The 22,123-nt window shown below is 36.4% G+C and overlaps 1 protein-coding gene across 2 annotated transcripts in view; it reads left to right on the top strand.

The window, feature by feature from the left end:
* Positions 1-18,241: 18,241 nt before the first annotated feature.
* LOC122089100 overlaps positions 18,242-22,123 on the top strand; it is a 22,583-nt gene continuing 18,701 nt past the window's right edge. The window contains exons 1-6 of one of the 2 annotated variants that reach the window (XM_042658561.1): positions 18,242-18,623; positions 19,768-20,112; positions 20,380-20,452; positions 20,656-20,768; positions 21,068-21,152; positions 21,753-21,825. In XM_042658561.1, coding sequence (XP_042514495.1) covers positions 18,457-18,623; positions 19,768-20,112; positions 20,380-20,452; positions 20,656-20,768; positions 21,068-21,152; positions 21,753-21,825 — 856 coding nt within the window. In that variant the 5' untranslated portion in view covers positions 18,242-18,456. The remainder of the gene's footprint in view (positions 18,624-19,767; positions 20,113-20,379; positions 20,453-20,655; positions 20,769-21,067; positions 21,153-21,752; positions 21,826-22,123) is intronic. The other variant, XM_042658562.1, reaches the window with a different exon arrangement.

Genomic DNA, 22,123 nt, shown 5'->3' with positions numbered 1-22,123 from the left:
AAAAAAAAAAACCCTGCAAAACAGTTGCAGGTCGGCGGCTGCGTTGTTTTGTTCAAGTAACCCAAAGAAAGGGTAAGGCATTTGGGTTATATAGTTTATAACTTTTGAGCCTTCGGGCTCAAGCCCAACATTGAGTTAAGTTTGTTCCTTAAGTTTGGGCTGGTGGACTCAAGCCCAATATATATACATATATATATATATATATATATTTTAAAAGAGTTCAACTTATTATTATGGTTCAAAGAATTGAACCAAGTGATTTTACTTCATTACCCTTAAGCTTTTAAGTCACAATAATTGGGTTTTATTGGATTTGGGTTGGATCCATATGGTTTGACTTAGTTTTATATTTTATATTTAGAAGCTTAATGGGCCAAGCCCATGTCCAGAATTGTTTAAGTGTAATGGGTTTAAAAGCTCATAGGCATTATCTCAAATAGGATGGATTGAACCAACACAATTCGAACCGGCTAAATCAAACCAAATCCAGTGAATCAGTCAATAGGTGAACCAAATTAGATTAGAAATCAAGTTGACACAAACAGATTCATGATACGGAAGCTATCTCCAAAAGATGATGTATTGATTTATTTATATGGCATAAACTTGTTGTTTTGTGATTTTCTTGAACCAACCCCAGTTATTTTGATGGGTTCTTCAATACTATATTGTCTGTGACATCTGGTCTATAGTATATTTATGATAAAGGTAATTTTAATGGAAATGCATTGAAATAAATGAGTCTTTTTTGTAATGGTCAGTCTTCAAATAATGTCCAATGAAGTTTTTCATATTTAAAACAATTATTTTGAGAGTCCCAAGGCCTTGTGAATAATAAAATACCATTGGTTTTCATGATGTCACTTTATTATGTACTTGGGATGTTGTGGATAATTACTTAACTGGTCAAATTAGTGGGAGGATGTAATTATATATTCTGAAATGTTGTTTATGGTTCGACCAGTGGATGTATGTTCAATATACTGGGTTGAATTTAAAACAAGAAAAATGAGATCTATATTTTGTGTTCCATAATTGTTTTGGAACAGCTATAGTGTTTTGTCTTTATTCTATAATGACTTCATAATTATATTTCTATTTATGCATGTTTTTGCATTAGTTTATCATTACTATGATATTAAAAAGTCATTTATGAATGACATAGGCAGAAAATTGATGGCATTTTATGTTTGCATGTCATATTTGGAACACTCTATGATGAATAAATATATTGGAGTTAAATTGGATGTAAGCTTTCGCACATGTTTAACTGTAAAACGCATTTCTAGGGAACCATGAAAGGGTGATGTGGATTCCACTAAAGTGACGTATCTTGTTCTTTCATGGTTTTCCCTAAGGCAGCATAGTAGGTGACATTTGTCTAAAGATGATGTCACCAAACTTAAAGAAAATGACAGTAACCTAAGGATCCTGATCCCAAAGGTAAGGGAATCTCAAAAGTTATTGTTCTTTTCACAGTTAATACAAGAAAATGATAGGACCAGTGTATTACTGTTTTAAAGGATAAGGATACAGTTTCAGCTATAACTCTTGAGTGATATAGTTATTACAGTGAATGCACATAAATCTCACCAAGTTAAACTTTCTTATTGGTGTGGTCTATTTAAATCGATTTTTTGTGAAGATTCTTGTGGCTAGAGTTGGAATCTTAAAGATTAATATTAATGATGATACCTATACTCACATTTGAAATGTTATGACACAAGATCATTCTAGGTTGCTTCTACATGTTGATGGTTTATTAACTATTTTCAGCATAGTTTTAATGAAATCGAGTTTTTGAGTCTAATAATTGTATAGACCATAAACAATTTATGCAAATGGAATCAAAATTGTTTAATTTTGATTTATTGAAATGACTTCTGAAATCTGTATATACTGTTGACTATTTTGGCCTTGTTTATTCAAGCCAACAATTAAATATAGTTCTAATATGAACTGATATTGACTCTTATAAATGGTACTTTTATTAGGTCATCTAGTCTTACTCTCTTATATTAGTAGGAGAATAAATTATTTTCCTATTGAGGATGATAGATGTATTATACATGTTTTATTATGTATACTACACTTGTTGTTTCATGAATTTTAAGTCAATCTGGGGTATTTTGATAGTTTCTTTGATGTTATATTTATCATCCGTGACATCAGGTTTCGTCACGAGACACATAATTATTAGTTTTGACACCCATTTATGATTCAAAATATCACAACTGCATTGTTTAAGTAATATTTCTTCAAATTTATATGTCATATTTGTACTTGTGATGAAGTTCAATTTTATTGAAATTCATTGAGATAAAATAGATATATTATATTTGAATGATTTAAATGAACTCATTGAAGTTTTAGTGGCTTATTGTATAAAGCCTATGAAGTTGTTTATATTTACTATGAATCTAAGCCAACATTACCTTTATTTATTAAAGACTTATTATTGTTTTTAACCTATAAGTTATTCGGTTCATGTGCCCTATTAGCTAATTTTCTTTTGACTTGAAGAAATTATAGGGCTTTATTATGATTGACTTTAAAGTTTATGGGCTAATATTTGTATTAGATATTAAAGTCATTTGGGTTGAAAGTTCATACTTGCATACAACTTCGTATATCTAACGAATTATGGATAAAGTAATATATTTCATGTGTTTTTTGTTATCATGAATAAATGTTATGAACTTTCATATTTAACATGTTGTCATTATAGAAAATGCCATATTTAGTTTTTTATTTATTTATGGTAATGGTTGGAAGTACAAAACTGTCATACTAAGAATGTACTCACTTTGATAACTGTTAAATTATAGTGTTACTATATTGACTATTAGGGTTTATAATGGATTGCTTTTGTGGGCTTATGTTGAATATTTTATTAATTAAATACTGAAATAGCTCATCTTATTGTTTGTACCCAAAAAAATCTAAACCCACGGGTATTTGGTAGTAATCCAAGTCTATAGGTTTTTATAATTTCAGTGATTACTCTTCCACTTAGTGGGCTAGTTACTGAGATTGTGAAATCACTATTGATTATTCAGGATGGGTTGCAGTCAAGGAGACCATATGGTGAATGATGTGCTCTTGCCACCACAGGTGAGTCTTCATTTGGTCGGTTTCGCTTGATAGTGTGAGGGTGACATTTTGGGCTTCATAGCTTTTGAGGTTTTTGTCTTGCCACCACAGGTGATGGAATCTTCAAAGTGGTGTTGTTTCGAGCGTCTAGCCTTGCATGTGAAAGATTTCACTATATGTTGAGCGATCTTGCCACCACAGGCGTGACCCCGATGATGTCGAATCTTTTCCCAGTTTCTGTTTTCCTACAGTTATTGAAAACAATACTGAGATAAATCTGATTAACAGCCCAATTAGTTAGATTTAATTATATTGTTGGGAAGTTTAATATGCTTTCTGTTCTTGCATATTATAAATTTTGATAAATATGTATGATTATATTTGTCAGCTTTGACTTCTCAGCTATTTTCTTTTAAAAAAGTTTGAATGGTTCCAATTTTAAGGAATAGAACTAATCTTTTAATATTTCTCTGGCTATTATGATAATAAATTTTAATCTTAATTGATGAGCCTCCTAAGCCAGTGGTTGTTAATTATGTTCAAGTTAAGGTTATTTATGAAAATGAGAGAAATCGAATAGGTTTATCTAAAGATCAGTGGGAGTAAGCTCATGAATCATAAATTTCTATAGAACTATATTATTACAAATTGTTGACTCTATATCTAAATCATTGAGGATGTTCTGTGACACTTCGCTGCGGTTCGTTTCTCTCATAACCGTAAAAGTACTTCAGACTCCAAATACATTGACATTAAGTAATTTTTTGTCAGAGAGAAAGTTCAAGAGTCACAGATTACAATGGAACAGATTGCTACAGAAAACATGATTGCATATCATCTTACTAAGGGCTTGACTCCAAAAGTCTTTCAAGAGCATATCACTAATATGGGACTTATTAGTTATTTTGGTGTATTTTATTAGTGGTAGTTTTGCTCAATATGTTCGCATTTGATTTTCAGTTTTAGTTTATACATATGATGCATTATTATTCTTATCAAGAATATATATGCATTTTTATTATGGCCATTTGTTTATGTGTATACACTTATTTATTTGCCTCCTACAAAAAATTGAGGTTATATGTGGTGTATTTACCTTATTCGGTATCTGAGGTTCTAGTCAATACACACACATCCAGTCGCTAGCAAAGCCTTGTTTGATTGAGGTCTAGTGCTAGTGTTGTGGGACATCCGGACCCATTCCCAATGGGTTTCTTTGATTGAAGCTTGAGCGTTTGGGAGACGCTTGTAGTTAATGAGACATTCGGTATCTGTCTCATAGTGCTCATTTGGTTTTCGAGCCATAACCAATTTGAAAATAGACATGATGATCACTATTACATGGTATTTTCATACCACACTTTCATACTGTTCAGCCCAAGTCGGTGATGTTATGAGCACTTTGACGTGTGTGGTCTCATATCGCTTTAGATGTGATGATCAATACGGTTGGGTGTTTGTAATTTTCATTCGGACTAAGGCATTTGGTTTAAGGTGCACTCCATTCGACACTATTTTGTTTGTGGTCACATTCAGTATATCTAAATCGGAGAGTTGTTTTAAATAAATTTTAAAATCTAAAATTTGTGACATATGTTGCCCAAGTGGGAGATTGTAAGATTTCCTATTAGGTGGGCTAGCATAGTCAAAGATTTGTTTTCAAAATCGATTTAGTGGTATTGTCTAAAGATGGAGTAAGCAAAAAGAATCCAACATTATTGGTAAGTGATCTCTATGGAGATATTGGATTCTATTAACACACCTTAATGGTATGAAATATTTATTACTATGTGTGGACCTAAGGTATTGTTTATTTAATGGGGAGGAAACCCTAATTTTATTGCAGGGTTGGTCCCTACCCTCACCCCTATATATAGTTATCACTGACCCATTAAGTGAGGCTAACAACCAAAAGCAAAAGGGAAAGAGGGTAGACCAGACCAACATTGATCGTGTTGTACAATGAGCATACAAGAAGACATAGAGGAGTTCTTATTCTTCAGCCATGGATTCAGGTATGCCTAAAACTTGTTTTTGTAGTGTTTGTCGTGCATGCTTATCGATCTTCATGAATCGTTCAGTATTTATTTTCTTTCAATAAAAAAATGGGTGGAAATAAGACTAGAGACAAAGACCTTCAATCCTTCAAGACTGATAAATGACTATGCATTTCTAATGGACCTAACTACACGTGAAATAACAAGAGGAAAGGGTCATCTAATATATGAATCAGGTTAGACATGGCTTTCGCTAATCATGCTTGGCTTGACCATTTCAATGACTATAGTTTTTGTGTGCCCTAAAGTAGGTTCAAGCCACCTTCCATTGTTGGTAGATATTGAAGGGGGCACTACTCTTAGTCCTCAGCATTTTCGCTTTGAGGCAATGCGGATTCGGCATCATATATGATTGTAAAAATGCAGCTTAGATGGTCTGGTCTGGGAGAGATTGAAGTTATACCTATTATAACCTCTATGCAAAACATAGCAATTGCAGATCGGTCTTTAAGAAGTGAAATGTGGAAATTTTTGGCAATCTGCAATTAGATATACAAAATCTTAAAGTTGAGTTGGATTATTTTATGGGTATCCCTACTTCTTTCTTATAGGATCGAATGAACGAGATTTCCTCTAAAATAGCTGAGGAGTTTCTCAAAGTAGAGGATTTCTGGAAACAAAAATAACTCATTCAATGGCATGTCCCCGAAGCTTACAACTGCAATGAATTATGTTCTACGCAAATGTCCAAGTTTTGAGGAGATGAAGAAAACATTATTTGCTATGAAATCGAGTAAGTCCCCAGGTTTGATGGCCTTCCCCCATTATTTTTCCAACGTTTTTGGGACCTCACTCATGTGGATTTATTTGGTTTTGTCACATAATTCTTTCGGACATGGTCTTTCCCTTCTGGATTTAACATAATACTATATGTTTGATTTCAAAGAAGAACAATGTAACAATAGTGGAAGACTTCAGGCAGATTAGCCTCTGTGAAATAGCCTAAAAAAATATATCCAAGATCATAGCTATGTATTTCAAGGAGATTATTCCCAATATTATTGACCCGCCTCAATTTATTTTCATCCATGTTAGAGAAATTTTAGATAATTTTCCTTACTCATGAGATGTATTATTATATAAGAGGAAAGAAAGAAAAAAAGCTTTTTGGCCTTGAAATTGGACATAAAAAAGTCTACAATAGGTTCGAATGGACTTTATAGAACATATGTTGCTTTGTCTGGGCTTTCATGATTTTCGGGTCCAAATGGTGATGGTGGGGATTATATCAGTCCAGCTTCAGATTATTAATCAATGGCTCTATTTCTGGTTCCATCATCCCATCCCAGTGAATTTGCCAGGGAGATCCTTTATCTCCGACTATCTTCTCTTTATGCTCTCAAGCGCCATGTGTTACACCTGTGCCCAAAATCCTAGGCTAAGTTCAAATTTTGGATACAAGTGATGACCACTGGTAACTTGAGGATTTTCTGGCTCACTGCATGAAAGAGTTATAAATTCCTGAAAAAGTCAATGTAAGTCTCTTGCCCTTGAGGAAATTCTCCTGAACCCCAGTAGTTTAATACACGGGGATATGGTTCATACACTTATAGAGGCCCTAGAATCCCTCAGTGCAGTAAGGTGAAGTTGTCCCAACTATGTTGGGGACAATTGACCCACATCGGTAGGAGTATTATGACAAAATAAGTTATTTGGTCGTGAGGCTTGGGTCTATGCATCTGTGCATCTCATACCACATTCAATTGATGGGTACAACTTACAAATGGATATATTAATATGTTAGATTACCCCAAGGTGGGTCCACTAGTGTCAATTGGGTAATTAACCGAATAATGGGAGAAAACTCATTTATTTCCTAAATAGGTCTCAATGAACTTGAGTTGTCATATAAAGATTTATAAGAAAAACCCATTTATTTTCTAAACAAGCCTCAGTAAAATTAAGTTACTGTATAAAGAATTATTAAAAACTCAATATTTTCCCAAACAAGCCTTAGTGAACTTAAGTTTCTATATAAGGAGCTATTAGCTCATTTGTTTTGCAATTTCTAAAGGCAAGAGAGGAAGAAATAAGAAGAAGGAAAGAAGCAAGGGAGAAGAAGGAGGTTGGAGGTTGGAGCAAGAGAGGAGATCACCTCCACTTACCTTCACATTAAGGTGAGTTAAACTCTCTTCCTCTACCTTTCATGTATATTTGCTCTCTCTCTCCCTCTCCACCGAAGCTAATTGGGAACCCTAACCGAAATCCCCATCTCCTGCCGACTTGATTTACAAATTAAAGTGGAGGTTTTGTGTAGGAAACCTAATCTAACTAATTGAACCACTCACATTTTAGTGTAGAGACCCAATGTGATACCCTACTTTCTGAACTTAGTCTAATTACCTAGTTAGTTCGGTTTCGCCTTGCAGGACTTGAACCCATGTGAGCCGAGGCAAGTACCTTATGGAACATGATGGCAAGGGTAACCCTAAACTCAGGTTGGCCAGATGAGTTGGAGTCGGTGCCTAATGAAGTCCGTGTGCCCAAACTGTACACTTGCACTTATCACTGGGCCATATATGCACAATAAAAGTACGTAGCTGTATTTTATGTTAAGTACGCATGTTAATCAATTTTTGAGAGTGAAATATGTATCGGGGCCGAGCCCTATAAAAAATCCCAATGTTTCGGCTAAGTTTTGGCCGACTGGTGGTGGTCATAGGTGGGTCAGACCTACTAGTGTGACCTACCACTCTGGTCATTAGATATTTTGACCCAAGTATAAATAGCATTTATTACTTTCTTCACTCTCATTTATTATTTTACAAAGTGGGTGAGAAAAGTAAAGAAGAGAGAGAAACGAAAAAGAGAGAAGGGAAAAAGAAGGAAGAAATGAGGAAGAAGATGATCGTTGCATGTTGCCGGGGTCAGATCCTTTGAATTCGACACCGGATTAGTGATCCTCATCTCGAGATCTACAATTTGAGGTGAGTAAAGACTGTATTTCTTAAACCCTCATGAAACACTAAGTGAAATCCTATGATTTGGGTAGGAATCCTTTAGATCTTGTTAATCCCTCTTGAGAATGTGAATCTAAGGTTTAATAAAGGACCTACATGTTGTTTATGAAGGTTTTAGAGGAAGAAATTGCAAGATTTGAGAAGCATTTGTTGATCTCTTAAGCTAGAGAGAAGATTTGAGGTGTTCTTAAGCAAAGAGGTAAAACCCAAGCTTGAAACTTTGAATCGATCCTAGATCTATGTTGGAAACATGATATGGGACATTAGATTTGTGAAAATTGTGGTTGAATTGACCTATGGTGGTTTCCCCAAGGTGGGATGGAGAAGGGAAGTGAATAGCAAAATTCCAATTCCGATTGGTGGGTGCCTAGACGTGGATGGACCCACCAATCCAAGCCCATCGATTTAGGTAGAGCCCCTGGATTGAGCGGCGAGCAAGGACCGGTGGCACCTAACCCGCCGCTCCTAGCCCGTCGGTCCAAGCAGAGTCTCTGGGTTGAGCATCGAGCAAGGACTGGTAGGTACCTTACCCGTCGGTTGAACTACCACTCCGACCCATTAGGTCCCGAGTCTCCCAACTAGGCCTAAATTTGTCGGGTAACCTTCTTTAGTGATTTTAAACACATTAGAATCATCATACCTCATTGGTTATGAGCCTAAAGTGGAGATATAATAAACTTGACATATTTTATGATAGGTTGTACTAGAAACTCGTGTCATCGCATACCAGATCTTCCTCGTACCAAGGGTGATTATTGTACACAATTAGATACGTAGGAAGAGGACATTGACTTTATTTTTGGAGTGTTTTTGCATCATTCCATTATTATTGTAGACTAGCCATGTCATCATTTTATTACTGTTTGTAGCCTAGTCATTTATGAATGCCATTTGCATGCATTGATGATGAACACATTTATGTGTGAAATCTAGGGTAGTAAAATATGCATTTTACATATTTAGAATGGAGCTACCTTGGGTTTTACTCTTTTTGTAGATTTTATATTTTCAAGGCCTTAAGGACTATCGGATGCTATATCTCCAATTTTACACGTAAAGGGGTAATGTTTCTTTTCATGGTTGCGAAGAGGACAAAATTCTGAGCAAGATGGATGCATTCAATTAAAAGTACACATTCGTTTGGTCAACCATACATGTGATTATTCTTTTTGGGTCAAAAAAAGAATAATGGATTAGAACTGAACTGAGATGCAGAACCAGCTCGTCTGCAATTGTCCCAGGGGTACAAGGAATATTCTAAATGCTAATAAGGATCGATGGACCACACCATTAAGTGATTGAAGATTCATTTTTGGTAACATCAACTACCTAGCGTAGTTGGTGAGTTATGGTGTGCACAATCCCTTCCTTATTGGGAGGTCTCAAGTTCAAACCTCCTGGCTACCATCTTTTGGAGATTTTTTTTAAAATATTTTTTCTCAAGAAAAATCGGCCAAGGGGGGTTTCTTGTGCAAGAAGAGAGAGAAAAATAGAAAAATAGAAAAAAATGGAAAAAAAAAGTAAGAATAGAGAAAAAAAAGGAAAAAAAAAAGTAAGAAAAATCAGATTCTCTCTCCACACGTACGTTTTCTCTCCTCTCTCCTCTCTCCTCTCTCCTCCACCTCATCAACAAAATAAAAAAAAAATCCCTTTTTTTTAGAAGCTAAAATCATTAGCTTCCCTCCTCCATTCTCTATATAATAGAATCAACATAAGGGGAGGAGACACTTCATTCTTCTTTTAGGTTTTTTTTTAGTTGCTCTCTCTCTCCCTCTCACTCTCTTTAGTTTTAGTTCTTCTTTGTTTTTGCTTTAATCACTTTTGTAATAGCTTTTTATTTCAATTAACGCAAACACTCTTTTATTTTTATTAAGCCTTTTATGTTTATGATTTATGCAATTGAGTTGTAATTTTTAAGTTATAGTTCTAGGCTTAGATTTAGGAGACAAGATCACGATCCGTGGAGCATCTCTTTTTCAAGTTCAGTTTTTTTTTTTCAAGATTTGTTTTCTCCAGGCCTAGAAATTTCAGATTTGGTTTATTCCAAATCTGGTTTTTAGGGTTGACAGTATCTCAAATCACCTAAGCTTTCAAGTTCAAGCATTGATTTAGGTAGGGAGGCTTCTTCAATAGTCTTCTTTCCCCCCTCTCATTTCCTCTTCTGATTACCCTTTCTTTCTTAATTTAGGATTTTAATTTCAATCATTACATTATTGCTTTCTCTTTCCCTTAAGGTTCATGGCTAGTGTATGTGTTGGCTTTGCCCCTCCTAGCCATAGAACCATCGTTTTATTGTTTTTATTTTAATTGCCTCTCTTTCCCTAAAGTTAAGTAGAGCAACCCTTATAAGATTGACTCTGGTCAAGTGGGTAAGCTCATATTATGATACATCACTCGGGCTAAGTAGAGAAACCTAATTGTGATCCTCTCTCTAGCTTTATCCCCCTTATTTTACTTTATTTTTGTTTCAGTATTTTTTTTTCTTTCATTGCTTTTTAATTGCGTGGGTTTTTTATTTTCAGTTATTTATTTATTTAATTTTAATTGCGTGGCTTGAGTATTTAAATTCTTAGATGACGAATGATTAGGACATTATTTTATATACATATGTTTAGGACGGTAGTTAGAATTACATCACAACCATTAATCGGTTCACTTTCGCATTGTTAAAAAAAGTAAAAAATAAAGTGGTTGCTCTCCCTGTGTTCGACCCCTAGCTACATTGATCTATACGTTTGCGGTTATATTTTAAATTTCAAACAATTGACGTGTGCATTATAAAATTCATTTATGATTTGATTTGCTGATATCTTTAATCGTTAAATGCTTATTCTTGCTTTAAATTATGAGATGGATGACTTTAAATTGTTGAATATGATACATTGCTAGACTAGATGTCATAGTCGGCTTGAAAATAAATGCATTGGTGGCTCGTGGAATGGGACGCAGTGGCAATATACAATAGTATTATCTCATATAGGAGCATGCGGTTAGGAATGACATATCCCTGTGCTACGACTCTTCCTAGCAGGGGTTTAGGTGTTGGGTATATCACTGAGAGGAAGCATGAGGTTGTGTACCAATGGTGGCGGTTAGAAGTACGTCCGATTGATCCCTAGGACGGTTAACAACTTTGGTGATATAACAAGAGAGCCAATCGTATTGCTTTTAATTTAATGCAAGACAAAACCCATTTTACTTTAATGCGGCAAGGCCCATTTTACTTTTTCGGTATCCATGATTGGCCTTCTCCAACAATCCTATAGGTGTATCATGGGATAGGATTCGCGGCTCGTACCTAGGGCATACACGCACTGTGGTTACGAGTAGCACATAACTTATGACCTAGAATTTTTGTCTAGGTGGATTAGGATAATAAAATAAACTTGTATACATATATGTGCATTTGTATTGCGAATGATTGCTTGGTCTTTCTTTTCACTTACTGGGATAGTGAGTTCATCCCACGTGCACACCATTTTTAGATGATCTTACAGGTTACCTGATTGAAGAGCTAGAGACAGAACCCACTGTGGTGTTTTCAGCTGAGGACTAGTGGGTCCTCGAAGATTTTGGGCACGGAGCCGAGTGCCTATATGAGAATTGTGTTACGGGACAGCAACATTGAATACCAACCCGAGATTCTTTTTTATTATTTTACAATGTTATCCTTTTTGTGCTCTAGATTTTTAAATTATATTTCTCATGTATATATCACGCCTACAGGCATACATGTAAATGTATTATGTAATACAATTTGGGTATCAAGAGTATTGGGGTATTTGCAGATATTTGCATGTAAGACTTCCGCTGAAATATAGAATTTGCTTTCTCTAGTTGTGTGCATGCTGTGTAGTGATTACTGCGTCAGATAATCTTGGCAGGTTTTGGGTTAATGGGAGTTAACTCGGTCATTGGTCCAGTTTTATGTGAACGAGGTGTGACACCCAATATAGAAAAGCCCCAATTTAAAAACTTAGAGTTAGCTATTTGAACCCTAGATTTGGGAAATTAATCAAATCTTCTATGATCTACACCCTAACTCAACTCTAGGTTAGGAAATTGGTGAAGGAGACATAGACTAAGGGATTTAGGTGGTCACATTTGGGTTTGGGGACCCAACCCATGGAATCCCCCACCGAATTTCACAAATTAGGTAACCTAAACTATAAATTTAGGAAATTAACTAAAACCCCTATGATCAACCATTCTAATTCAACTATAAATTGGAGAATTGATATAAGATACCTAGATTAGAGGAATGAGGTGGCTAGAATAATGTTCAGAGACCCAATGTATGCAAACCCTAGCAAAATTTTCCCAAATTAAGTAACCCAAAATCCTAAATTGAGGAAAATGACCAAAACTCTAAAATCTTTGTGACTAATTACATCATTCCTATTTCTTAAGATGATTAGTGTGTACATGTGTTGCATGCATGAAATCTAACCCTAGAATACTAATCCTAACATGTACAACCTACGTACCATGGGAAAACCATGTGGTGGGGGGTATAATCAACACCATAAATGGGAATTAGAAGCATGTATAGCTTTGACCTAACCCTCTTTTTTTTTTTTCAATGAATAGAACCATCAAGCGGTGAGGCTATACGATGCAAGGTCATCGATAGTATACGGCTCGTAGAGACGAGAGGTGCATGGGTGTTGTGTTTTATTTTATGGAGTATTTATTTTTAATTTATTTATGTATGATCATGTTGTTTCTTAAATCTATGTTACATGTAAATTCTTTAAATTGAAGTATATGTTGTGTGTGTTTGTCTGTGTTGTGTGGATTAATGATTTGACATTGTTGTCTCATAAGAATGGATGTATGTGAATGTTGTTGTGAGGCACGGGGTGGCCAAGGGTATTTTTGGCACCGTGCTTCCATGTATGAATTATGGATGATTGATAATTAAGCACCCTGTGTCGTATGCCTATGGTTAGGATTACAGACCTGGATGCTATAACCCCTTGCCAATAGGGAGAAAGGTATCGGCTAATCCCACCTATGGTTGGTCCAATGATCCAATTTCGGAATACCATATCTGCAATACAAGTTGATCAAGTTTCTTAGAATACCTATATGAAAATGATCACAACTTTCAAGATTTATAGCATGCACATGCATTGAATTTCTTAGGTGTGACATTTAAAGCATAGGGATTGAGGCCTTGAGGGGTCTCTTAAGCCCATTGACTATAGGCATAAACCTTATTGCTTTTTAGAGCATTGCTTAGGTGATCTATAGCATCACTCTTTTTCATTTGGCTTATACCTGCTATGGTTTGAGGGGCTTAATTACCTTGTGGCTGGAAAAGATGCGGATAATACCACCTTTGTGTGGTGTTAAGAACCATGTATATCTGATGTTTTGGATTGAAAAGAGTGATATGTTGCTTCAAGCCTTTAACAGTTTTTCAGGTAAATAAAATCCTGACCCAGTTGAGGGAGGGCTTGCTCCTATCTATAGCTATAGGCATAAATCTTTAGCCCAATCAAGTGGCTTGCAACGTCACTTCATTGAAGACAGGTCTTGGGTCGAGTATTATACTTCAATGTGAAATTTGCTAGTAGAGAAGGGTTTAACCACCATCTTATGTTCATTAATATATGCACCCCTATGATACGAAATTGATAATACCCCAACACTTTGTGTGTTAATGTTTGCTTCTTATGTTACGAAGTCGATAATTCACCCCCATCATAACCCCTTGGTCAAGGGATCACCATGGATGCGGGAAAGCTTGATCCTTTTTTTATCTTTTTTGAGTTATACCTCATTTTTCCCCTTTCCATAGAAGTTCGCTTATAAAAGCATAAATGTCAAAGTCCTATATACTACCCCACCATGCACCATGTCAAGTGATGAATGTAACACTCAATTCCGTTTGGGTCTTTGAAACACTCAAATGTGAGAGAAGGTTATTGTTTCACCTAGGGGTGCAACATGGTTGGGTTTCTTAAAACTCTATCCCAAAGTCCCCTTAGCTAGGCCCAAACCCGCCTTGACCTTGACTCAGGGCTACAAAACTTCAACCCAGGCCCAACCCTTCAGGGTTCAACCTAGCCCATACCTGCCCTTATTGGCCCTGATTTTTCAGGGCCGGTCTGGGCTAGGATGACCTTGATTGGCCTTGACGCTGACCCTGGTTTGCCATCAAGGATCTGGTATACTCTAACCCTAATCCTACAAAATAAAAAGAAAAAAAAAAAAAACACAAAGTCACAGATTACTCGCCATGAAGAGAACATTCTAAAGCAAAAATTCAAATAATACAAATAACTTCAATTATTATAGTAAACAAAGAGGAGATCATCTTAAGAAAGCAAACAATCCAAAAAATTCCAACTATTTGTCATGAAAGACAAAGATGTCATGAAAAACAAAGAGATCATTCTATTAAGGCAAACAATCTGAAGATCTCAAATTACATGTCATGTTAAACAAAGAGAAGAACATTATCGGTGATTTCTCAAATGATGCAGAGTGATGTCTGTTAAGGGATGAAGGTATGATACAATGTGCACTCATGCGGTGAGATATCGAAACCCTAATGTTTGAGAGTGATCAGTGAAGGATTATTAAACGCAGAACTTTTACGACAGAAGGAAAGTGAGAGAGATCGGTGAGAGGATATATTAGGGTTTTCTTAGGTGTCAATGTCAAACAATATATAAAATTAGGTTAAAATCAGGGTTAACATTAGGTTCACAACCAGAGTTATAACCAGAGTCAACATCAGGGCAAAAACCAGGGCCGGGTTCAGGGCGGTTGGGCAAGCCAAAGACCTCACATTCCCTGACCCTGACTCAGGGTCAGAAATTTCAGGGTCGAGCTAGACATCAGGGCCAAAATATTCAGGTTGGTCCCTATTCGAGATCAGGGCAGGCCAAGGGCGGGTTCAGGCCGTCAGGGCCAAACTTGCACCCCTAGTTTCACCTGAGAAGAGAAACTACTATTTTGAAGAACTAATTTAGTTTCTGCTAGATAAAGATCCATGACAAAAGTTATTTACTTACTCATGAGGCTCATGGAAAGATTTAGAGCTTGTAGGAAGGATTTCCATATGATTTTTATTGACATAAATCCATGACAGGGTTCCTAGAGAGTTAATTTGGACGTACTAGAGAAGAGACAGGTATCAAGTAATATGTGGATATAATTGAAGATAGTATGAGGGAGTGGTGACTAGTGTAAGAACCATGGGAGGTCATGAAAGTGATTTCTCAATTACAGTTGGGAAAATCAAGGATTAACTTTAAGTATTTATTTGTTGCGGTTATCTTAGATGATTTAACTAGAAACATTCAAGATGAGGCTTCGTAATGTATGTTCTTTATTGATGATATTATTTTAATGGATGAGATAAAAGTAAAGATTAACACTAAGTTGGAGTTATGGAGATCAACTTTGCAATCAAGAGGTTTTAAGATAAGTAGAATGAAGATGGAGAATATGATATGAAACTATAGTTAAACCAAGATGGATAACAAAATGGTGAAAATTGAGGGAGAGAGATACCACAAAGTGATTATTTTAGATATCTAGGTTTAACTATAAATAAAGAAGGTGACATAAAAGATAATGTTTCACAGAGAATTAAAGTAGGTTGGAATAGGTGGAGAGGTGTGTTCGGAGTATTGTGTGATAGATGTATTCCTTTAAAGCTTAAAGGGAATTTCTATAGAACTGTCATATCACCAGTTATAGCGTATGAGACACAATGTTGGGCAATTAAGAAGTGTCATATAGATTAGTTATTTGTAGCAGAAATGAGAATGTTGAGATGAATGTGCAACAAAACTAGGAAGAATAAAGTAAAGAATGACTAAATTATAACTGATCTAGAAGTTTCCATGATTCATGATAAGCTCCGAGAAAACCATTTGAGATGGTATGGTCATGTTCAATAGAGTCTTTGGGATGCTCTAGTAAGAGAAGTGATCTTATTCAGATTGAAGGAACTAAAAGAGCTAGTGATAGGCCTAAATTGATCCTAGGAGAAACAGTGAGAAAATACATACATAGCTTAGGTCTTGTCCCAGGTATGACCTCGAATACACCGGATTGGAGGGCAAAGATCGATGTAGCCAACCCCAATTAGGTGGAATGTGTTTGAATTGTTGTTGTATTCCTTTCCTTTTACTTTTACTATTTTTATTTTGTCTTTACATGAATCCATATAGTTGACCCATTTAGTTGGGATAGGGCTAAGTTGTTGTATATTTTCAAGATTTTATTTAACCTTTTACTATTCTTATTTTATCTTTGCACGGATCTATGTAGCAGGTTGAACCAGCACCAGTGAAGGCATAGGTAAGGGCTTCAAAGGCGTAGGTATAGGCACGACAGGTAAACAAAGCAAACAAAAGCAGTTCTAGGCTGGGTCGAGAGCCCATTTCAAATTCTCCGGTTCCAGATCGAGCGATCCAATTGATGTTTCACCAGGGAGGAAGTAGCACCAAAGCACAAAGTGCCCAAAGCGGGAACGGGAGTAGAGCCTTCAGTTGGAGAACCCATTCCCGAGCTACCAATTGGAGATCCGGGGTTGGTCTCTAGATCCTGTGCTAGTAGATTGGTGCGAACCCACACCAGTGGGCTAGGTGCCAGCCCATGTAGTTGGTATATTTAAGCTAAAGACCTTTATTTGGTGTTATAGTTCATATATTATTGCGGTTAATGTATCTTTGGCTCGAAAGCATCTTGCCAAATCTAACAATTATCCTATTTGTCACAGCTAGCCTGAGATCATTCTCCATGCCCTTGTACAATACCCTTTTGCAGCCTCCAATTGGAGGGCCTCAAGTCTTTGACTTGTTACCACAATTTTCAATGGCTCAACTTTTTGAGATTCGGTTGTGCTCCAAGACAATGCTAAAAGGTTTTTGGCCGTGTAGAGCACTTTTGGTGTGGTTTTTCTTTCTCCGTAGTGGAAGTTGTGGCTACCCTTGATGGCCTTGGCTTTGCTCATTGGTTGGGCTTGCAGCATTTAGTCATTTTTTTTCAAACTGCCAGGTTGTGGTAGCTATTTTGAACCACGACTCAAGTTCGACCTAAGGTGATTGGGCCACTCAAATTCTGATGGTGTACACTAGATTGTTAGTTCAACCGTTTGTCTTTTCTTTTTCATTATGTTCTTTATAGAGTAAATGTGGAGGCTCACTAACTTGCATTTACAGATAAAATCATTGCCAAGAAAATTGATCCCAACCCGGTTTCTGTTCTTAATAATGTTAACAGATGGTTTTCAGATTTGAATCTCTTTTCTAATAATGATAGTGATAACGTTGTTTTCTCTACTATATATGATTCATATTGTAGGTTTGGAACACACGCTATTCTTCTGTTGTTAAACTATCATATTTTGATTTGTGCTGGTGTTACTAATCATTTACAAACATAATCAGAACGGGTTTTGACATTATTATATAGGGTTATTTTTTTACCCAAAAAATAAAATAAAAAAAGAAACAAGGGGAAGCTGAAGTGATAGGAATTCTTGAAAGACTACAATTAGCCTTGGACAAGGGATGGAATATCACTAAAGTTTGATTCTCTTCTCAAGACTTGCTTCAACTTATTCCACAATCAATGTTTTTGGAGCCTATAATGTAGTCTATGCTGGATATTGCTTGTAGGACTTATTTAGGTGCTAGATCTGACCAAAATAACTATCAGGATGTAAATTTAAACATCTTCTAATTAATGATTATTTTCTTGTCCAATGGTAAAGGTACGAATGTTGCTTCCTGATGGTCAAGCGATTGAAACATTCTCTCAACATGCCCCCAGATCTCACACATGTAAGAGCCTCGTACACTAGATACACCCTTCTTCTTTCTTGTCAAAAAATTTACAGTTAGAGGCTCTCATGTGTTGTGGTTAGTCCCCCACCCCTCCTAACAAACTAGTAAATTTTTCCTGCCGGCTAATGAGTTAGAAAGCATTGTAGCTTTTGATTAAGAAAAAAAAAAGGAAAAACCCAATTGTCACATTCCTATTGGTAAATAAGTTTTCACATCAACACCCTCCACAGCACTCTATCGAGACTTTTGGATAGGCAAGCAGAGACCATGCCTGCACGTTATAAAGGAGTCATTTCCTAAGAAGTAACAGAAAAGATGCTTATTTGGCGTTAACCGCGTGAGCAAAAATCCGTATATTCTACTACAGGAAGGCGCGACCTATCGGAGAATGTCTCATTCATCAAAGAAAAAAATCGGAGAAATGTCTCTTTCTCCTCTCTCAGCTTCCTCATGCAGCCTCAGCTGAGCTGCAGCAACTCATTCTGAGTTCCTCTTTTTTTTCTCTAACTGAGCTTCAAATTCTTACAAAAGATGCTAATAGCAGCAGCTATTCTTACACATGGCGTCTCCTTACTGCCTCCAAAACCTATTTGGCAATACGTAAGAAGTACAAGCTCTTTCAGTGACCCTCATCGATCGTTTCCCAAGGAGGGTCGGAAATCCATTCTGCATCTCTTCAACTGTAGTGGAACGCTTCCGTAACTTACTTCTCTTTTTCTGATATTGGGTGTTTCTGTTTATGTTGTTTGATTGATTAAAATGTGTTGTAATGGACAAGGGTTATCAATGAATGGGACTGAATCTTGCTTTCTTTTTAGAGTTCCTCTGTTTTTATCAATTTTCGATTGGATTTTTTTATCAATTTTCGATTGGATTTTGCTGTAGTTGTCAACAAATGGGATTGAATCTTGGTTTCTTGTAATCTTACTCTGTTTTTTATTGATCGTTATCTCATGTTGCCGTAGTGTATTTGGTAGACTTTTGCTGCAGTTGATTAGGTATTTATTTCACGGATTACTTGTAGAAATGGCCTGCCAAAGTTTTGATTCCTTGTGTAATGGCTTCTTTACCATCACATTGCCTATACATTCCTCTGAACAAGTCTGGGAAAATAGTAAAAGCCATCATCATTGAAGAAATTTTGGTGTGGGATTATTTTATCCTCATAATGTCATAAACAATAGGATTTTGCATTTGCAAATCTTGAATCACAAATAACAAAACCAGAGTAGGGAAGCACATACTGTTCACCATGGAATGATCACTGTGTGCTAGCACTGGCGATCACCTACAGTACAGGTTGTGGGAACTCAAGGTTTCTCTCTCTTCCTCCCTGTCAGTGTTTCTCAGCTATGGAAGCTGTCAAGCGATACTAAAATTGGATAGAGGGAGGATTGAGAACAGTCTATTTATTGACAAACAATGCAATCCTCCCGGTAAGAAATTCAACCTCAATCAACTTAACTGTAATCGAATGAGTATCAGCTACTTAGAATCCAAGTTAGTGAATTAAACCAAATCAAAGCAATAAGATATTTGGTTGGTCACTTGTTACTTAATTGGTCATGTGGGAGACACGAATGGCATAAAATCCTCCTTTTTGGGTGAATATTCTTTGACATACTGATGCCTTTTTTCAATTTCTTTTTCCCCACCTCTCCCCCTCTTTCTGCAGAGCATGTTAGGTATTTTACTTGCATATTTGGGATTTTTGGTTGCTCATGTCATTTCCCTGGATGCTTTTGATAGTTCATCCCACTTCACAGCCCTTAAATAAATTGCATCATGCTTTCTATATTACACATTGTGGAGCATAAAGATGTGATGTGTTATAATGTAAAGTGACAGGATTAGAAGCTTCCAGCCTCGAGCTTCAGAAAATTCTGATGCTTCAACATCAGGAAATACTCCTCATGGGCAAGACGCAGCCACTGATGAAGTACTTGAAGATTGGAAAACTGAAACCAGTAGCACAGGTAGTTCATTCCTGGCAAAATTAGCAATTGCTTTGGGCATAGCTGCAACAATCACAGTAATTTCTGTTGGCTTCAAGTGGCCTACTCTGGGATCATCCCTTTCGGCTCCATCTCTGGTCGACAGTGCATCAACTTCTGTTCCAGTTGCTCCTGTTGGCTTCACTTTTAAAGTTTTCAGACAGAGAGTTGTACTACCTGAATATGCTCCAGGGTATGTGGTAAAAATTTTCAAATCCTATAATCCACACAAAGCACTGATCTTTGTTCCTTTTCTCTGTCCACCCTTTCTTTGTCTTATCATTTGAGTTACATTACTTGATTTTATCTCATCTATTTCTTCCTCCTTTTCATAAATTTTTTAATGAGGAAATTTTTTATTAAATTTTTTAATGATCTTTTGCATTACTTGTTTTTATCTCAACTATTTCTTGCAAATGGATTACTGTCTAACATCGACACATCAAATGTAAGCTTGCAGGTGGATCTATTTTTGGTTGCTCATGGCTGCTGGTTGTGGACTTTTCATTAGTGAAGAGGCTTTAAATATTTGGGTCTGTCCTTTGCACTGGCACTTCTGTTTCGAGAACTCAGACTAGTCCCCTTACCTGTCCGATAATCTATGATATTATTCATTCTATATAATTTTCTTCCCTTAAAAAAATATTTTATTTCACTGGTTAGAAGTTGTTGGTACTTGGATTCAGTCTGTTTTAGATTTATTAGTGCATAAGCCACTTTTCAGAAATTGATGTAGGTAGGCATATCGTTGGCCCGGATGCTATGTTTGGATGGAACTTCGAAGTCATTTGCTGAATCTTTCTCAAGGAATGCCCCCTACATAATATCCACAGTTCTGTGGGTTTATTGGTAACTTTCCTTTCCGCTTCTTATTGTTGTCGATTCCATTCCTAGAAAGTCAATTTTCATTTAACAGTTAAATAGTATTGCTTTTTGAATATAAAAACTAATGCTCATATTCAGAATGGTGAATTACTGTTGATTGTTTGTACTACTTATGCTATAATGATGGGAACCTACTTTTGTGATAAAATTTATTGCTCTATTTCCTTATTGTATTTATACTATAAAAATATGATTTTTTTCTTGCAAAATTTATTGCTGTACCTCTTTATTTTGGATCTCTCATAATCAACATCAACATCCAGGGGTGTTTGTATCAGTGATATGGTACCGTTTTACCTGGGGAAGCTTTTTAGGAAGTCTGGGGCATCCGACGACATTTGTTCTAAGGTTTGTTGCCTCCTATTGTAGTCTGGAATGTTATTCAGGACTCTGTCGTTGTACTACAGACACATTTCTTTCAAGCCTGTCCTGGAAGCCCTCCATCACACCCACAATTACTGCCACATGGCAACTGTGTTTGGCCCCAACCATTTTTTATTCCTGGTCAAACTTTGAGGCCTGGTGGGACTGCATTCCAATGCAGTACCATTGGCTTTCTGCCATGTGGCAGGTAATTTAGTGACAGATAGGCCACACCCTTCTCTTCTTATGTGCCAAGTTTGAATCCAGTCTGACTCTTTGATATGTTCTACTTTGCCCAACTTTGAGAAACTTTAAGCAATTATGGCCCATTGAAATATAAGGGAAAATGTTCTGTACAATGTGGAACACATGATTGAATTATGGCCACAAGTTTTACGCATGACCAATACATGATGCCTTCTCACGTTCAACAGTGTAGCTTTGCCAAGTTGGCATGTCGTGTGGCTAAGATTGGGTTTCTAGAACGACACCACCTATACTGCTGGCCTGTATTCTTCTGTCATATTCCAGTCATTCCTTTTTTTTTTTTTTCCTTTTCTTAAACCCTTTTAAGCTCTGGTGTAGGTAGGAATTAGCAAAGAGAAGGCGTTGAACATTACTCAGGTTGTCCAGAGATATGGTAATCTCATTGGTTTTGGTGAGTTCTCGACTTGGGTTTTGATTGTATGTGGATACTTTTTCTTTTCATTTATATAGATGCAATAAATCTCTCTTTTATAGATGGCATGATTGTTATATTTTATTTTCAGGGTCTATTTAAAAAATAACTCATCTACGGCTGAGAAATAACCATCAGTGTTAATCTATAAGAAGGGGAGGAAGCATCACTTATGAGTAGGGCCCTAGTGCAGTTTGTGAGGTTGTGGTGCTCAAAGCCCACACTCACCAGGAGGTCTCGAGTTCGAGTCTCCTGGCTGTTGTCTTCCCCCCCCCCC

The sequence above is a fragment of the Macadamia integrifolia genome, chromosome 9 (assembly GCF_013358625.1).
Source record: "Macadamia integrifolia cultivar HAES 741 chromosome 9, SCU_Mint_v3, whole genome shotgun sequence".
Taxonomy (NCBI): Eukaryota; Viridiplantae; Streptophyta; class Magnoliopsida; order Proteales; family Proteaceae; genus Macadamia; species Macadamia integrifolia.
This window is presented reverse-complemented; position numbering and strand designations above follow the sequence as displayed.